Below are 19,204 nucleotides of genomic sequence, written 5' to 3'. Positions count from 1 at the left end.
CCGCATTTTTCTATAACAATATAAAACCCGTGAAACTATTTCTGCTTCAGTATCTGTCAGTACAGTATCTGCAGTTACAGCCAGACTGATATGAAATGAGTCTGAACTCTTCTATTCATCTGTTGTTTGTTTTTTTTTAAACTACTGGAAAATGAGATTCAATCATAATGTTGACAGTCTTTTATTAGAGTTAAATATAAATATGAGTGTGTTGTTGATTTGAGAATAAAAAAAGAGACTACGACCACCCCCCCCCCCCCACCCACACAGCATGTGAAAATCCTCGCAGCACACGCCACGTGAAGGCAGTCGCACCGAGGCGACGTCACATGAAGTGATGCTAAAATAAAAGATCTGAACTAATTATGCTACGTTGACGACGTCGGCTGAGGTTCTTGTAGCCACATCTTTTATTCATCAGGACACACGAGACCGGAGGTACCGTGTCGTTCTTTCTCATGCTCGCTCTCAAATCTCATTTCAAACAGAACCCATTGAGCCGTGGAAGTGCATTCTGAATCACAATGACTTGTTTCTCTGCAGCAAGGAAACAACAGAGAGGGGCAGAAGGAGGGAGGGAAGGAGGGAGGGAGACAGAAAAAAAAACAGCGTCAGCATGGCAAATAAACAAACAGAAAAAGGGAAAAAGTCGAGTGGATGTCGTGCTGTGCTGTTGGGGGAGCGGGACACCAGACCGCCGTCAGTCCAACACTTGTGATGTCCACAGATCACTGACACAGGCAGTGAAGGCACAGACCGGAAAACAGACACTGACTCTGGGTCTCAGCAGAGGTCTGGGACTCAAACCACCTGTACTTGTCCTCCGTACTCCTGAACTTAAACCTCAGCCTCAGGGCGGGGCCACGATGTGGAGTCCACAAAATCAGGAACTCCATCCTCATCTCCTGAACCGACCAACAACTCGTCTGCCACACCTCGTTAGATGTTTGTGATGCTGTGGAAACACAGTGTGAAGGCCAGACTAGAGTTTTGTTTCCACAGGATCACAAACAACATTGACATGTTTGAACAACAGTGGGCGCTCACGAGGAGCTGTTGATCCAGGTGGCTAACAATGAACTGCCCAGGTTTTTTAATGAGTTTGTTGACGGTAACTGTGTGTTTTATAGTTTTACACCAACTGTAAACAACGTTTTTTTAATTCTACTTTACCAGGTGACTGGAAATTAACTAAAATTTGAACGGCTCCTAAATTAAAATGAACTAAAATTTGAATGGCTCCTAAATTAGTTTGTAAATTGCCCTTTATTTTAAGGATCAGTTTTAGGTTTGTCCTAATGTCAGAATGTGTTGTGACAAAAGACAAACAGAGTTTTGTTTTGTTTGTTTTTTTCCACAGAAAAGTTGAGAAAAGACAGATTTAGGTGCAGGGAAGGAAGGAAGCTGTTGGTAAATACTCAGAGGATGGAGAGAGAAAAAAGGCGAGTTTAAATGATTGAGCAGGGGAGACATGAGCAGGCGAGGGTTCAGTGCACTCCAGGGGGAGCGTGTACTTAGAATCAAGAGCAGAGCCGAGAAGGGAGAGCTTTGCAGTACATTTGCCCCAGGGAGGATGGTGGAAGTACCTTTTGTCTTCCCACCATCTGCAGGTTCTTTTGAATAAACCTCACCAAGCATTTCCTTTTTGTAGATCTCACTTTAAAGAAGGGCAAAGATGAAGCTTCTCCCACAGTGGAGAGATCCACTACCTCAGCCCACACAAATCCCTGCCTCAGTAGCTGTGGGGGTGCAGTTTAGCAGTTTTTTATTTCTATTTTACAGCACAGAGCTGACACCTTACAGCAGCTCTCCCTCGGCTGTGAGTCTGCATATGTTGTCCACGGTGATTGGCACGGCCGTGCGACCAATTTGATGTCGGGTTTTATGTCTGTCTTTTTTTTTTTTTTTAATCCCAAAGACCCGTCAGAAATGACACCTGTCGTCAGGACACGACAGGCAGATTTCTGCTGCTGCTCAGGCAGCAAATGCCCTTGGGAAATAAAAAAAAAAGATCCAGGAGTAAATTAATCATTGCTGATCGTTACTCTTTTTTGGCATCCGTGCACCACCACCAGAGGCGCCGCAGAGACAAGAGTGTAAAAATAAGTGCGGTCACGTGTGAAACCAGAACAAATAAACAAATAAAACAGAACAAATTCTCATTTGGCAATTACATAAACTGGACTTGTGCCCGCCCTAGAGGTTCCACCAAGGTACTGCAGGGATGCTGTGATCATTTAATCCATAGTTAGATTTTGTTTTTGTTTTTTTTTAGATTAACTGATTGAAAAAAGTTGAATATTCCACAGGAGGAGTGCCATTTTTGATCTCTAACTGACACAGGTGGGTGATAACGTCTGTACGATGAGCTGCCGGCTCCTGGTCCATTGTTTAGTGATGGAGGGCTGTTAAATTTGCCCTCATTCCTGAGTCTCACTGAGAGGGAAATAAATCATGCACAACCCTGAAATTTTTATTTTCTGCTAATATTCACACAAATGTCCACAGGAGGCGTTCCAGTGATGCAGCTTCACAGCGCCATCCATTGGCGATGCAGATTCCACTGACTGCGATGAGAAGGTGTCGGCCGGGATCAGACCTTCTCTGATCTTCGGGAGCTGTCAATCCTGCAGAACTCAGGTGTAAAGGAGGCGAGCCAGGAATATCTGCCCATTAAAAACCCAGGATGGAGTCCTGCTGTCTCCACCCCGCTGCTCTGATGTTCCACCAGGTTCCTGTTAAATCCACCAGAATGTTCCAAAGCCCTCAGGCCACGAAGTTACAGCCGCCGTCACAGGTTGATTTTGCTTTTTTTTTCCAAGTCAGTCAAAAGCCAAAAGGTTTCACTCCACTCTAAATAACACCACTGGATGTCGTCTTCATTTCTTCTTGACACACACCAGATAAAAATGTTGACATAAAAACATAACGCACAACAAGAAGCCAACAATTCTAAGTAACTGTAGAAATGTCTCCGTTTAACAAACCTCCGCTTTAATTAGTTCCAATGATTTTGCCAATTAAAGCTGATAATTACTTATCAAAACAGATAAATAAGGCAAGTCCTGGAGGTCTAATGTGTGGGTGGGAATTGACTGAACTCAACTATAATTTGGTCCCATGGGTTTCTGAGAAGACGTCGACATTCAGTCTTTATTGTTTATTTATGCCAGGAGTTTCTATTTTCTTCTGATTTCTTCATCAGCACCGTGAGAAAAGGAGACGAGCGACATAGACACCGTATGAACCATTAAAATTAGTTGGGTCAGAGGTGATGTAAATGTATGTATATGACTTCAGTCATCCTTACTGTGAACACATCCCACAGGGAAACAATGAAGCCAGATTTACTGTTCACATAACAATAATAACAATGCACAAAAGAATATACATATATATATATTTACATGTATATGTATATATGTATGTATATATATATACCCATATGTATGTTTGTATATATATACATATACATATACTGTACATATATAAATATATGTATATATGTATATACATATGTATTTATATACATACATATACATATATGCATACATATATAAATACATATATACATATACATATACATATACTTTACATATATAAATACATATATACATATATATAAAATCTAATTGTGACATTCCTACTAATTTTGAGCTACAGTTTTACTGAGCACGGTGGGATGGAAATGTTCACCATCTTCACCGTCTTTCTCCTAAAGTGCTAAAAATATAATAGAGACCATGAATCAGGACTGTCATCAGAGACCTGCTGCTGTCTGTTGGTCATAAAGTGATATTTGCACAGGCTGCTGAAAAAAAAGAAGAAAAAAAAACACCTCCTTTTTAAATATTTGCCGACGCCTTAGTGGGTATTTTGATGTGAGATTTGAGCGGCACTGATATCATGTCAAAAAGATTCCCGACCACATCCTCTGTTTTACTTCCAATTGAAGAGATAAAAATGTCTTCTCCCATTTAAACACGTTCATGCAGATCCATGATCCAATCTCCCGTTCCCGCTCTCAAAAGGCCTGCTTTAAAATTAACACATCTCAGTACGTTCATGTGGCGCCAGACACAATATCAAAGAGGGATTTGTTCCTGCAAATAGAGACAATGGTTGAGCGCTGACAACCGTGAACCTCGCTTGATGTGGTTTCACTATTACATTTTTTTTTTTTAAATTGCTTTGGAGAATACAATTCTCACCTTTGGTTTCAAAACAGAGGAATGAAACTGAGAAATGCATTTGATATGTGTGAATGAAACGCTAAATGAAAAAACAAAAGTAACAATGTTAATAGAGAAAAACTAATGCAGTTCTACACAGTACGCCACCTCTGGACAAAGAAGAGAAACTTCCTTAATGTTTTTTAATTTAATTTAATTTTAATTTAATTGCACCTTTTGATTCTTCCATGCATGACAACATCATTAAATTCACAGAACAGCCTTTTTATCATTTTTTTTTTTGGTCAGACCAAGATTTTCCCCTGATTTGCCAATTCGTAACTGTACAGAAGAGGGGGAGAAAAGGGGGAGACGGGGAAGGGAAAACAGAGGTGATTAGTAACAGAACATTCTAAATGACTTGCGTGACAAACCTGCTGCAGGTCTTCAGGTGTCTTCAAGATGTGTGAATAGGAATTATCTCCCTGACGTCAGGTCTGGGAACACGACACCTCTCAGCTGCGGTCTGTGCGTCTGTGTTGAGTTGATTCTTAAACATGTTCCAGAAAAAAAAGAAAGAACAGTTGACCATAAGCCTGTCCATTTGACTGTGTTTTTATGACTTAACATTATTTATTTATCAATTTAAAAGAAAACAGAAAGATATTTAACCCCCTTTCTTTCTGGTGGATTAGAAAAAAGAAAAACAGAAAGACATTTAACCCCCTTTCTTTCTGGTGGATTTAATTTATATTTTTAATTTTTATGTTTACATCATTTGAAGTTAACATGTGATGATCATGGCAGATATAAGTGGATTTTAGGGGGACACAAAAAAGTTCCTAATATTCTCTGAATCTTCTTCTGGTTCATCTTTTACAGTTTACTCAGTGTCTTTGATCTATATCTGTATCAACAGATCTCAACAACTTCTTTTTTCAGTTTTAATATCCAGTGTATGGACGTGGACGTCAAAATGTTGTCTTTCATTGGAGGTTTTCAGTTTAACCCACACTAATCTAGTATAATTCCAGTCACAGTTTTTCACATTGGAATGAGGAATTTTCAATTGTGGAAAGGAAGAAGTGGGAGGTCAGGGGCTTAACCAAAAAAAAAAAAAATCTGACTTTCTCCTGCGATTGATGAATTCATTCAAAGCCTGCTCAGGCTTTATAAATGGCCTCAGCCTGACAGGTAGACCAGGTGAAAGTCAAGACACGATGCATGCAATGATGACAGGTAACGCTCCGAGTCTTTATCGTGTTCTCACTGACCTTGTGTGTCGTGGTTTTCAGTTTCGTGTGAACGATTCATTCATGGCGTTTGTGTTTGTACATGTTTGTATTTGCCCTCAGTAAAACACACAGCAGCGTGGGCTCTTCTGCTGTGGCCCTGCTTGTTTACCGTGAGCGTCCCGCTGGACTGTAAGGACGAGCAGGTCAGCATCACTCGCTGCCCCTTCATCTCCCAGGAGAAACTTCTGGACAGAGTCATCCAGCACGCCGAGCTCATCTCCCGCATCTCAGAGGAAACCTGTTCTCTGTTTGTGAGTAAAAATCCAACAGTATCCTGGAATAAAGCACGATGATTACACACTAATATTAATTCAACTGATGCTGTGAGATCAATTATATATGAATAATTTGTTCTTTGGCATTTTTTTTGTATTATAATTTTCTTGTTGTGTTTGTTTGTTTGTATTCTAGGAAGAGATGTTTGTTCCTTTTCCACTGCGTCTCCAGAGGAACCAGGCGGGCTACACCTGCATCACCAAGGCCCTGCCCATCCCCAGCTCCAAGAGTGAAATCCAGCAAATATCTGTGAGTTTGGCTGCACGACAGCATCACATCCATACAGAAATACAGACAGCACAAAAATAATGTAGTTAGTACAAAGGGTTGGCCTGGTGTTAAATTTTACAAACCAATTATCGGAAGTACAAGTATTTTAATTTGGGTCTTTTATATATATATATATATATATATATATATACACATACATATACATGTATAAATATAAATATATAAATACGTATATATATATATATATGTATATATATATATATATACAGCGATGCAGTAATGCTTGTACAGTAGTTCTTGTAACGTATAAATGATATGCGTTTAAGTCGTGCAGATCTCTGATTGGTCGGATGTCTATAATATCACTGGTGAAAAGGAAAAAAAAAGTAATTTAAATAAAAATCCAGTGAAAATCTTAATAACTCTACATAACAATCCCCTGTGTGTTTTTATGAGGTCTTGGCTGATGTCCAGTCAGGTTAACACCATCGTAAGGCCGGGAAAATAAATGGAGCCAGAGGCCAATGAAGGGTGATTAGGTTAATGTGAAGTGTAATTTCTAAATGTGTCTTTGTTCAAACTTCCTGCTACAAATCACCGAGGAGAAGAGCTTTTCATTGATGGACTCGGCTTCATAATACTGCGACTCTTGGGTGAGAGCGCTGCCATCACCGTAACAGTAAAAGTAATATTTGTAAGTGCAAAAAAAAAACTGCACTGCTCTGCTGTATTTTACGAACAAATCGTTTTTGTTGAATTACAGCCTGCTTTGTTGTTAATAGGCTTTTTTATGGTCATTTGCTTCGAGGTTAAAAGTCTCCTCTGCCTCAGGGAATTTAAACAGACTGGATTTCTTTTTTTTTTTTTAAACCTGCTGAAGTTGTGTATCCTACGCCTCATTGATTAAAAGTTACACCGGTCTTGAGTTGGAAGCAGTTCTAAATGGTTTTCTAAATCCTTCCAAGTCTTTTTTTCAATACCATTGGTTTATAAAAGCGGAGAAGGGGTTCATGGGCGAACTCCACCTGACAACAACCGCTGACCGATGCAGTAACGGTGCACTTCACGGTTTCCAAACTTCTACTCCCGGTTGTCTGCAGGATACATGGCTGCTCCACTCTGTCCTGATGCTGGTCCAGTCCTGGATCGAGCCTCTGATCTACCTGCAGACCACGCTGGACCAGTACGACAACGCCCCAGTTATACTGCTCAACAAGACCAAGTGGGTGTCTGAGAAACTCATCAGTCTGGAGCAGGGCGTGGTCGTCCTCATCAAGAAGGTGGGTCTGATCAATCACAGGGTAGCTGTGAGGGCAAAAAAAAAAAGTTGAAGTCTCAGCGAATGCATGCTGGGCGTTGAGAAGGTATTTTAAGATTTAGTTGATGAAACAAAAACTGCAGTGTGTGTAAATATCAACCATTACAGGTCCACAATCTGGGTTTTTCTGTCCATATGTTTGGAAATGTGTTTAAAGATTTTAACCGATTTATTTTACAAATTAGTTACTGTGGCAAATGTTTTAATTTTAACAGTCTTTGGTTAATATCTTCACACGTCACTTATTCAAAATAATCTGAGAAAGTATTGAGGTATCATAATCAGATTACTACGTACCACATTTTACATATACAGTAGTATACATGATGATGTTGGGATTATAAATTTAATTGTCCCAAGTCCAACACAAGTCAAGTTTTAAATTTTTAAATGTGTTTTCTCTTCCTAATGTCGTGGTGCAGTTGTTGGACGAAGGAGCGCTGACCGCGTCCTTCAGCGAACAGAGCCTCTTCCAGTACGAACCTGCACCAGACCTGTTGGAATCGGTGATGAGAGACTATATCCTGCTCAGCTGCTTCAAGAAGGACACCCACAAGATGGAGATTTTCCTCAAACTCCTCAAGTGTCGGCAAACCGACAAGTACAACTGTGCATAAACAGTCCAGTCGCCGCTGAATAAAAGCACGTTTAGCTTTAAACTGAATTCCGAGCTCTCGTAGATAGGACGGTGCCCCGGGCGATCAGCCCTGCTTGCAAATGCAGTACATTCTTTATTGATTATTTTGGAACACCTTCAAACAGAACTAAGTAGGTGTAATACAGTGCCTTTTCTTCATCACACTGAATTTTTATGTTCCCCATTTCAGTTGTTGTTTTAACCCCACAAGGGCGAGAGAGGTCAAACTCACAAAAGACCGTTTGCATATTGAGCTGTCAAAAAAAAAAAAGCATATCCTGCCATTGATTTCCATTTCCTTTGTTCCTTAGTGAAGTTTGAATTCCTCGCCGACTCTCGCAGTGTTTTGATTATTCCTGCGGCCCCTTGGGTGTACGCTGAGACTCTGTTTAAGCGGGAGTTGGGTTCACTTCTGCATCAGTGAAATAAAAGACTTTCACCGGAGCTGGAGTCAAACGGAGAGCAATGACTTACTTAAGAAACCAGACACAGAGTTGGAGACGTTAGAGAGAGACGGGAGGTGAAGTGAAGGAGAAAGTCTATCCAAGTTTCAGTTCACGTCCCGGGGAGTTCATTAGGAACGTAACAATTAAATTCAATTATTTATTTGTACCTCTGAGTTTAATTTAAAATGTCCTCGAGTGTTTAAAGATAAGGTTAAGTGTACTTTTTTGAAAACATGTAAAGTCCAACGCTTTTGAACTTAAAGTTGTAGTAAAAACCATTCACGGCAAATTTGATACGAACATGTTTTTGATTGGTTTGATCATTGACTGACTGATTGAGTGACTGTGTTTCTATCCCTTAACACTAGATGGCAGTAAAGCCCTGTCATGAAAAACATCTCCATCATTATCGTTTACATCTGCTACCCTGCATTTTATTGCATACTGTTGTAGAGAATCATAAAGCAGAGAGGAGAATGTTTTCATATCAAGAAATAAATAAATATTTAGATTTAATTAAGGCTTTAATTGAAAAAGAAAAGGAAAAAAAGTGCATACATACACTCATTTTAAAGAATTTACCATTTACTCTAATGTAGATGTTGTTGGGACTTTAAAGAACAAAACAGGGATATTTAATTCACACCACGAGGAACAGACAGTTTCTCTTTCTCACACACCAAAGGTTTCACTGGTGGCGTTGTCACGGTGCTATCTTCAGAACACGCCGCTCCCTTATCTCTGATCAGTAAAGTTAAATCTGCTGTGAGGTGGCCACAGCGGGTCTGGTGTCAGCACAGAGAGGTGGTGTCATGTCGTGTGGATGAATGTTGATGCAGGATGTGGTGGGGCTGGTGTCAGCAATGTCAGGTTCAACTTCCTGTGACCTAATCACTTCAGTACGGGGGCCCAGAGGAGATCAGGTCGCCCAGGTTCTTATCTCTGCGGGGGCTGCAGCTCTGCAGCCTTAACTTATTTAATGCATCTCTGACATTTTTTTTTTCTCCCTCTGGTGGTCGGTTACGAAACAATCACATCCTCACCGGTGATACAGGCTTGGAGGCCGTGCATGTTATTTATTGGATATTAGTATGAAAATTAAGAAGGTGATGGAGGGAGGGAGGGAGGGAAGGGGAAAGAAGGACATGTGGGTGAGGAGAGAGGGAGTGTGGGCCCCAAGTGATTTTACAGTCTGAATATTATGACCTGAGGAGAGGAAATCTACACTGCAGAGAAGTGGAGCAGAAAACAGCAAAGAGGGGAAAGAGGCAGGAAATGCTTGGAAAATTGACTGTGGGAGAAGAGATTTCAGGGGCAGTGATGTGATGGGTTTTTTTTTTTTTCTCGCTTCTATTGATGTGAAGTGTGTCAGTCAAACAGACAGGTGGCAGAGTGGAATTAAAAGGGGAGGGGGGGTAAACTGGGTGTGAGCAGTGCTCAGGGCAGTGTGACATGTAGAAACTCAGGAAGGATAGTGATGGAGAAAATGGATGCCTGGAGGGCAGTGACACAGCCCAAGGACCTGGACTGATAGGAAAACCAGGAAACTTTTAACTGCTTCAAACACCTCCTACACCAGGTGTCTGAAACCTGCCACACCAGAGGAGTCCCTTTTTTGATTGGAAATTAAATTTTGGCGCGAGCGGCAACAACATCTCAAACATTTGTAATGATGGCAGTACTACAGCAGTGTCCGTTTCCTGTTCCTGTTGTCTGCCGTTTGGGGTAATTAGTGTCATCACACACTGATCTCACTGGTATCACCTGGTGCCCTGGGTATATGTACCTTGTCTATATATATATATGAAGTACTGCAGTGCTTCATGAGTTTCAATACTACAGGTTTTTTAATGAAGTAAAGAAAAAGTAAGGTGTGGATAATTACATAACACGTTTTGGTGATTAAAATTTTACATCTTTTAAAATGATAAGACCAGTCTTAGAACTTTTTGACTGGATCTTTGGAACACGATTTCATCTCTTTTCTCTTGAGTAAATGTTTGTTCATTTATTTCCTCGACTTCACAGCTTTTCCTGATGCAGCCCTGTCTCTCTCCACCACTTCAAACCAGCGGCAGCTCCTCTGGGCCGTGAAACCAGAGCCCACCCGGCAGCCTGCGCTCAGAGGGTCTCACGCCACGGCGCTCACAGCTGACCACGTGTGCATCTGTGTATGGTAATGTGAGCATTAAGCCTGTCCGTTGCAGCGGTGATATATCCAAGCATTTACTCTCACCTCAGCTTCTGCCCCTCTCCCCAGATGAGGCGTCGCTGCGAGGCTCTGTGAAGATATGAGCCAGGGGTCAAAGGTCCCGGGGATGAAGGCGATTCTAACTGTTCCAATATGTTTAAAGATGTCAGTTTGTAACAGCGGCAGGCTCGTGTTTCATCAGTGTATATCTGAGACCAGGAAGTCTGGATGACAGCTAAGAACATTTCTCTGTTTTGATTTTACGTTTTTTTAACATTACATGTTGTTAATTAATGATTTCATTTAAGTAATTACTGACCATGATTATTTATACCCCAGTATTATGAGGTCTGTTTGTTCTTTACAGGGACTCAGATTTAGCAGTTTAAATAACTGTTTTCATGTTCCCTGGCATATTACTTAATTGTTACAATGGTAAATTAACATTTATCCAATTTATATATTTTTTAAGACCCATTTACATGTGCAGTGATGAAAAGTAATTTAATTTAGGCTGAAGACACAAACAACTAACCTTTTGACCATTCGTGCAATTTAGTCTTTTAAATTAAAAATGTTAATTTATCATGAAAAAAGAAGGAAGAAGGAAAGAAAAAACATTACTTTACAAAAAAAATGCCTCCTTTAAGGACGCAGGGCCAAACGGTGGTAGAGAGGGTTGTACTCTTGCCTTACAGGCAGGAGAACACCACTTCATGGTTTGATTCCCAGTCTTTTTGTATGTAGTTCTATGTATTTTCTCCCTATTTGTTCAGGTTCTTCTTCCTGAAGTTATTTTTTTACTTTTTTTTTCATTCCACATTACTTTTATTGAAAATAAACTAGTTTCTGTGCCTGGCTGTCGATTGGCGCTGCCTGGACAAGGCGGTAGCTGATAGGCTTAGCGACCTGTCAATCAAACTGCTGACTCGAAGCTACCAAACACAGTTTAGCTTTTGAAATCGTAGAGCGCGGAGTTGTTTTTTGATACTGTGTAGTGTGTAGTGTGTCGAAAAAAACCGAAAAAGAAGACGCCACGTTTTGGCTTTGACCGGTGGTTGAAGATTGTAAACCGGCATTCTGTGTTAAAACCGCTTTTCTGTCGGACATGGCCGTGAATCGGATGGGAAACGACAGGAAGTACGTGAGTCTCACACAGGAAGTACACAACAACAACAACAAAAAACATCCAAAAGTGTGCAGCGAGTTTTTCCTGCAAATCAAATGAAAATGAGTTGGATAGAATTACAGTAGTAGAAGTTACCAGTGTGCAGTACAGTATGAACATTCATATCGGTTAACTGACTACAGGAAATCTTAAATCTCAAGAAAGATTCGGGCCAGGGCCTACTCTGAACCTACTGTAGCTGTACGAAGTTCTACAACGATGTGGAATATATATGTGAGTATATAGCCAAGCCAGTGAGTCTTGTTGTAGCCTACGTTTTAACATTCGGTTGCTTTTCTGCTACCAATGTGTTTCAGAAACGCGCTATTCATAATGTCGAGAAAGGCTTTTGGCCTGCCACCTGCTGGCGGTGGAGTATTTCTATTTTCATGTTTTGGTCACAGATGACCATATAATCCACAGAAGTTGTTGCTTTAAATGGTTTTAAATATTTTGTTGTGCCTTGTTTTATGTTAAATGTGGAAAATGTAAGATAATGCATTGATGAATATGTTACATTGCAAAATACGTGTGTTTTTCAGGTTTAGGTCTTGGGTTCTGTAGAGTTATTGTTTTTTTGTGGGGGTTAAAGGAGAGATACGTGCATCCCTCATTGTCCCAGACCAACCTCCTACCTGTCCAGACATTTTGTCGGTTTTGGAGGTGGTCACCTCTACATACGACCGATGAAGTCGATTGACTCCGGCCTCCGCCCCCACGACCCTGAGAAGTGAGTGTGTCTGTGTCTGTTACTGTTAAAATCAGTTCACGAGGGAAGATTTGTGTTCCCCTCAATTTTATGGCTTTTCTCAGTTACAGAACCCACATGTGGTACAAACACATAAACAGAAGACGCCTCAACATGTGGTTAGCAGTGATACTGGGACACGGCGGTTGTGGAGAATCCCACCACAACAGGGTTTGTCTCTGACACTAGTTTGTGCTTGTTGAACATGTGCTAATTGTGTGATTTACACCAACAGGAAATGAGGTGATTATCTTCGAGATGGGCGGGGGTGGAGGGGGGGGGGTAGACAGCTGATGCTGTCTGGCTGCGAATGAGGGGAGGGACCACCATCAACGCTTACGTACTGGAGACCGGGTCAGGAGTAAACATTTGTAGTTTGTCTGTCTTTAAGTCTTAATTTACATACAGATTTTCACCAACTTTAAATGGCACTTAAAGTTCAGATTTATCCATTTTAACAGTTTAGAACCAGACAAAAAGCTGCTGATTACTTTTAATTGTGTAACAACAACAGGTTGTTGGTGTTAACTTTCCTGTTTCTGCTCAGTGGTAATGTTGAAAACAAAAATCTAAGCTGGAAATCAGCTGCGAGGCAAACTGTGTAGGAAGGAAATAATAAAAGTACGGTGGTCTGAAAACAAAAGTGAAGCTAAATCAATCTATATTCACATTTTCAAAACAAAACAAACACCCAGGTCATGTTTTGGTCAATTTATATATATATATCACATCTCCCGCTGAACCATTAGGCCTCATAAATATTGATGCAGCTTTTAAAGTTGGCCAAAAGGTTCAGGCAACTGAAGAACAGAAAAACTCATGTCATTCTTCACATTTCTTTGATAAATTAAAATTATTTTCCATTTGGCCGTTTGTCAAATATTGAAAAAATACCTTTTTAGCCACAGGCTGTGAAAGTGACTTGTGTTCTGGATCGAACCAACCAAGGCTGATGTTTAAAACTGCCATGTTTACTCACTGTGGTCCCCTCCTCATACTCTACCCCCAAATTTGTGGCTTCCTCCCGTGCCCTCTGCAGCTGACCAACTGTTTATGTAGCTCTGAACCACTTTAAACAGACTGGCCGTGTGGTTGATTCCATTTTCGTGTAGTAGTTATAATAAAAAAAACTGTTTCAGTGACAATAATCAAAAAAAAAAAGAAAAAAAAAAGGATGAAAAAAAAAACTGTTTCAGTGACAATAATAAAAAAAAAAAGAGCAATAATGTGGATTAGAGCCAGAGACATGGGAGTTGAAATCCAACCGTACGTCTGATTAGGTCACAACATCAGCCTGAACGCTGCATCAGCGATTTTCCAGCTGCACAGTTTACCAGCTGAGTCTGACTGGAAAATAACGAGACAGATGTTTTTGACAGTGTAAAAAAAAAACAGATGACTTGGCCAGAACGGGCTGAGTCAGCACCTTTAGAACCAGTGCCGACGTTTACACGGTGAAGAGACAGTTCTTACATCATCACAGGAGAGTTGTTCATGGAAGACATGTTGTGATTTTAAAAGGGTGTGCGGTAGATTATATATATAAATATGTAAGAAACAAAACACTTGCACGGCTTATATAAGTTTTTTGTAAGTATTCATGTCAAGATTTTGTCTTTGCATTTGTCACTTGACACAGTTTGAATTCCTGTTTGTCAGACTGATTTGACAGTATAATTAGAAATTACAAATCTCTGATGTTCAAGGATAAAAATGTAAAACATTTACTCCGGTATTTGATCATTTATTTAATCTAAAATCAAAAACATTGGGAATACGGTAAAATTATCACTACTACCTTTAATACCACATTTGTTTGTGTGGGGAGGGGTAGCATGTGATACGCTACATTGTTTAGCATCATATGACATGCTAACATGCCAAATAGGATTATCCTTTGATGAAAACTATTTTTTTCAGTGTCTGTAGTATTTGAGAGAGTACTTTCTACTTTATTTTTTAATTATTACTGATCCTCAGTCACAGCAGGAGTTAATGTTCTACACTGTTTATTCCTTTTACAGATCACAGGGGTGCCAGGAGTCAATCCCAGAAGTTACAGTTGAGGCCAGGTTACAGTCTGGACTGTCACAGACCATAGACTACCACCGACCGTTATAGACCATCACAGACCATCAAAGACCATCACAGACCACCACAGACCATCACAGGTTCAAGTAAGTTTACACACAGCCGTTCATACTCCCGTTCAGATCTGTGGTTAATATTGAGTGACAGAGTCGATGTCCTTTTAACTCAGTGGTTCTTATGGGTTAGGGTTAGGTTAGGGTGTCGTGCCCCCCGCCCCCGCCCCCCACTCCTGGAAATACAATTGAGAACCTGATAACTGTATATTTTTATCTGCACAAACTGCTGTATGAGTTGCTGCCACCTAGTGACTGGAGGCTTTGTTTTCATTGAATTGACTTATGTACAGCGTGCTATGTTCCATTGGAAGCCCCCTCACCGTGCCCCGAGGGGGGGCACAGGAGGGACAGTGTTGTTGAAGTATGATATTCTGATCGTGAACCGACCAGACTAGGAGGTGTTGTCGTGATCAGCCCACAGTAATATTTCTTCTATTGTGTCTTACGCTCCTTCAAACCCCCCCTCCTGCCCCCCCGGTCCATTGTTCCAGCGCTGTGCTTAAATGCAGCTTCCTGGATTCCCTATCAGAGAGTTGAAGGACAACACTTCAACTCACTGCCAAGACACCTTATCTGTGCTTGGCAGCCACTGGACAGGATGGAGGAGTGAGGGTAAAGGCCACAGGATGTGAAGGGGAAAAATACAAAACAAAACAAAACAAAGCTTAGTGGAAATTATAGGAGTTGAAAAAAAAATCCTAGTCATTATCTCTGAATTAAATTAAAAAGTAGGACAAATTTCTCACTTTTTTTACTCAAAGTCCTGAGTGGACAGAACGGAGGAGCAGGTTCTTTATGATTCTCTCAACGGAGGAGCAGGTTCTTTATGATTCTAATGTCTGACTGATACTGTTGTTGTAAAGTTGGTTTGCTGTTGGCTGAACACGCTGGAGGTTTCAACATGGTTTCCTGTCTCTTAGCCGTGAATGAATGAGGATCTGCCACATCCTCCGTGAGTGGCAGTGGACACATCTGAGGGCCACCGTCCTCCCTTTTGCTTTTGTTTTAAGCCGTTTCAAGGCCACATGGCCGCCAAGTGCTGACTTTTAAAAGACGAGACGTCTAATTAAAGGTACAACAACAATGTGCTGCTCGGCACTGGGCTGATTCACGGGTTCCTCTGCTGGAAACTGATAAGAACGGTTTATTTGACTTTCCAGTTCTTCTGTTGCCTTTTAATGTTGGTTTGTTTGTTTTTCGCTGCGTTCAGACAGCCGACCGTTACGTGACAATGAATTGATTTTGGGTCGTGCATGAGACCCGAGGTTCACACTTGTGGTCCGAGCTAAAAAAAAATCGAATTGATTGTGTGTGTTTTTGTGTCTCTTTGTGTGTGTGCGTTCCATGGACGGATGTCGTAAATGAGGTGAAACACTTGTGACGTCTATAGGCTGTTGTCAGGATTTTTTTTAGAGTGTGGTAAAGAGTTTTATTGATTTAGTTTTCATTTTGTCCAGTGGCTTGGACTGTGTCAAATGGTCAGAGCTCCATCGTGTACGTGTCATAACCAATGATGTGCAGTGTTTGAGACAGTTTCTGAAACATATTCCTTCAGTTAATGTGCAATTATGTGTGTATGCATTATCACACACACTTCTGATTTGTGTTGTATATAATATATTTGTTCCCGTTTCTTAAAACACATCAGACGGAACATTTAATTTGAACTGCAGTTCTCGATTAGAGCCACTGGAGGTCAGTCCTGTTCCTTAAAATGTTTTTCATTTTCAGTGAAAAAACATTAGAGGTTTTAAAGTGAGACTGTTTTGTTGTTGACTTGGCTTTTTCATTTTTTTTTTTTAAATTTAGATTTAGATTTAAATGTTGTGAATTATTTTTTTTAATTTAGATTTAGATTTAAATGTTGTGAACATGTGATTGTTGTCAAATCTCCTACGGCAAGAACTGATTAAAGTAAATAAATTTGGAAAACTGCCATGATTAGTATGTTAGGTGTCAGACAGGTGTACAGTAAATACAGATTGTTCAGTTAAAACAGAAACGCTGTTTTCTGACCTCTGGATGTAGCTTGTATAGATGTGAGTAAATGTCTTTTCTCGTTCAGATAGAAATAAAAACTTTGTACGACAGTAAAATCAATGCAGCTGAAGATCCTGCAGATTCTAACAAACCACAAGCAGGAGTTTAAAAAAATGGAGCAAATACTGGAAGGAATGTTTCACTTACAGATTCCTAGAAAGTACACATGCTGTCAAATAAAATGTCTGTCTTCTTTTCAACATCCTTTCATCTTTCTTTCTTCCTTTCATTCATAACTCCTTTCCTACAGTTTTACCTTTTTTTTCTTTTTTCCCCAGTGTTTCTTTTTACCTTCCATGATCCTTTTTGAACATTTCTTTATTTTTTCCTTACTACTATTCCTCCTTCCATCCTTCCTCCCTTTTTTGCTTCCTTTCCTGTCATTCCAACCCCCCCACCCTCATTTTTGCTTTCCATACTTACCTTTCATCATTTCCTCCTTTGGCACTTCGTTCTTTCCTTTTTCTTCCAATCCTTTCTTCTTTCCTTCCTTCCTTCCCTCATTCCTTCCTTTCCTTCCTTCCTTCCTTCCTTCCTCAATCCTCATTCTCCTACCTGCACTCCCTCAGTCCTTGTTTCATTTCTTTCGTATCACTTTTCTGTCCTTCTTTCACGTTGTGTTTTCATTTCCTTCCTTCAACACTACCATCACACCTACACACACACACTCATGCACACACACACACACACAGATTGAGTGGGACCTCGTGCAGACTCGACCATAACAGTGGCCTGTTGTTTAGGGCAGGGTGAGCTCTGTGTCGGACCACTCCCTGAGTCTAATCGCCTCAGAGTTCTTTCCAAATTACAATTACTGATAAACAGAGTTGGCTGATGGGAACAAGTGATTGCAGAGGCCATAGAGGGCAGTATCTGGCATCACCCTAATTGTCTCAAACAATCTGCCTCATTTCGTTCCCCCTGCTACTAGAGAGTGATTGCCCTGAACACACTTGAGGGGCAAAGCATTTCTGACTGCGCTCATTTGGGACCACTTTGAAGTGTTCTCCAGTGTTTCTGGAGAAAAATGTTCCATTCCTCAACTGCCAGTATTTTGGGATTGTCTCTAAACAGTTGTTTTAGTCTTTGGTGATAAACAGCTACCGCTAGAATTTGTTTTGATTAGACATCGGCCATGGAGAGAAACTCTTTCAGTTTTACTATTTCATTATTTTGTGTTTGATGTTACTTTCCCCAGATGCTGATAACTTGTGTTCTCTAACCAACGGTTCTCCTCCTAATGAATTATTCCACATGTTGTAGCTGCCATGGAAAACCACAGTGCAACAGTTGCAGGCCTCTTAGATCAGGTACCTCTCCTGCTTATGGGCACGTTGTCATTACTCAAGAATGTTCCCAAATAAACCATGCTAGGCTAAACCAGCAACCTTCCCGTCGCAAACCTATTTGGCATCTTTTACATCACCACGATCCCTCTCTTTGGAGTTATACGAGACCCGCAGTTGCCAAAGACCTCATTTGGCCCAGATGTGAACTGAAGCAAATGTGTTGAACAGAACTCATACAGTACAGTAGGTCTCAGAAAGTCAGCAGAGAATCGGGTCTCTGGCTGGACCAGGGAGTCAGGATTAAAACCAGAAAACCACTCAGAATTATGTGTTATATATATCATCACAGACTGACCAGTGACGTTAGCCTGTTAGCTAAACTATTGTTGTTGTTGTTGTTTAGCGTGTTAGCTAAACTATTGTTGTTGTTTAGCCTGTTATCTAAACTATTGTTGTCATTGTTTACCCTGTTAGCTAAACTATTGTTGTTGTTTTTTACCCTGTTAGCTAAACTATTGTTGTTGTTGTTGTTTAGCCTGTTAGCTAAACTAAATTGCTCAAATACCGCTCACAAACTGCTGCCAAGTCTCGCGTGACAAAAACAAGTAACCTGTCCAGCACGAACGAGTCCCAAACCAACCAACCACCTCACAATGAAGAGAGCTAACTGTAACTGTAACTTACACCTTGTGGTTTCATAGTGTAGCGGTTAGCACGTCTGCCTTAAAGCAAGAAGTGCTGGGTTTGATTCTCAGAAGAGCCACTTATCCCTACTGGTGTCTCCAGTAGCAGTAAATTTCCCCACAGTGGGACGAATAAGGGACTTAATTATTATTAATAAGGTGTCTCGTTTTTATTATTGTACCACCCGAGGGATTAATAAAATGCTATCTATCTATCGACAAAGTCCTAGTATTTAAACCACTCTCCCTGTCTCTGTGACACTCTGGGGTTTACCTGGGTTTAAAAAAAAAAAAAAAAAACATGTTTTCAAGAGAATGTACAGAAAACAGGCTTCCTAGAACAGACTTGGCAACCGTGCTCACAAACTTTCAGTTTGACTCATATAAGGTAGCTGTAACCTTTAGCCCTACAACAGAAAAGTCTTGTTTTGAACCGTACACTCTCTGTGTGTGTGTGTGTAGATGAAGAACAGGTGAAAGGCATCACAGAGAGGAAGCTGTAACCTTGTCCTCTCCTCACTCCTCCATGTGTTCACTCCCTGGTATGGCTTAAAACCTTCCTC

General features: G+C 40.6%; 1 protein-coding gene and 1 long non-coding RNA gene across 4 annotated transcripts in view; both read left to right on the top strand.

The window, feature by feature from the left end:
- The first annotated feature begins 5,330 nt into the window (after positions 1–5,330).
- On the top strand, positions 5,331–8,664 carry smtla (somatolactin alpha). The gene is made up of 5 exons (XM_008308504.2): positions 5,331–5,411; positions 5,528–5,718; positions 5,879–5,992; positions 7,075–7,254; positions 7,715–8,664. Exons 1-5 carry the CDS (start codon positions 5,393–5,395, stop codon positions 7,907–7,909), a joined length of 699 nt encoding a protein of 232 aa, XP_008306726.1. The 5' UTR covers positions 5,331–5,392; the 3' UTR covers positions 7,910–8,664.
- A 2,537-nt stretch (positions 8,665–11,201) lies between these two features.
- The window catches only part of LOC107988480 (uncharacterized), a 28,878-nt gene continuing 20,875 nt past the window's right edge, over positions 11,202–19,204 (top strand). Inside the window, exons 1-4 of one of the 3 annotated variants that reach the window (XR_003049618.1) lie at positions 11,202–11,968; positions 12,277–12,464; positions 12,548–12,653; positions 14,507–14,659. This is a non-coding gene — a long non-coding RNA (uncharacterized LOC107988480). The remainder of the gene's footprint in view (positions 11,969–12,276; positions 12,465–12,547; positions 12,654–14,506; positions 14,660–19,204) is intronic. The other 2 variants (XR_001759954.2, XR_003049617.1) reach the window with 2 other exon arrangements.

The sequence above is a fragment of the Cynoglossus semilaevis genome, chromosome 4 (assembly GCF_000523025.1).
Source record: "Cynoglossus semilaevis isolate Cse_v1.0 chromosome 4, Cse_v1.0, whole genome shotgun sequence".
NCBI classification, from domain to species: Eukaryota; Metazoa; Chordata; class Actinopteri; order Pleuronectiformes; family Cynoglossidae; genus Cynoglossus; species Cynoglossus semilaevis.
The sequence above is the reverse complement of the archived record's forward strand: the minus strand, read 5'-3'. Positions and strand labels throughout refer to the sequence as shown.

What these genes read in the sequence shown, in the direction of transcription:
- smtla (XM_008308504.2), top strand. An exon ending in AGGAAACCTGTTCTCTGTTT is followed by an intron (nt 5,719 to 5,878) that starts GTGAGTAAAAAT and finishes TTTGTATTCTAG; the next exon opens with GAAGAGATGTTTGTTCCTTT. An exon ending in GTGAAATCCAGCAAATATCT is followed by an intron (nt 5,993 to 7,074) that starts GTGAGTTTGGCT and finishes GGTTGTCTGCAG; the next exon opens with GATACATGGCTGCTCCACTC.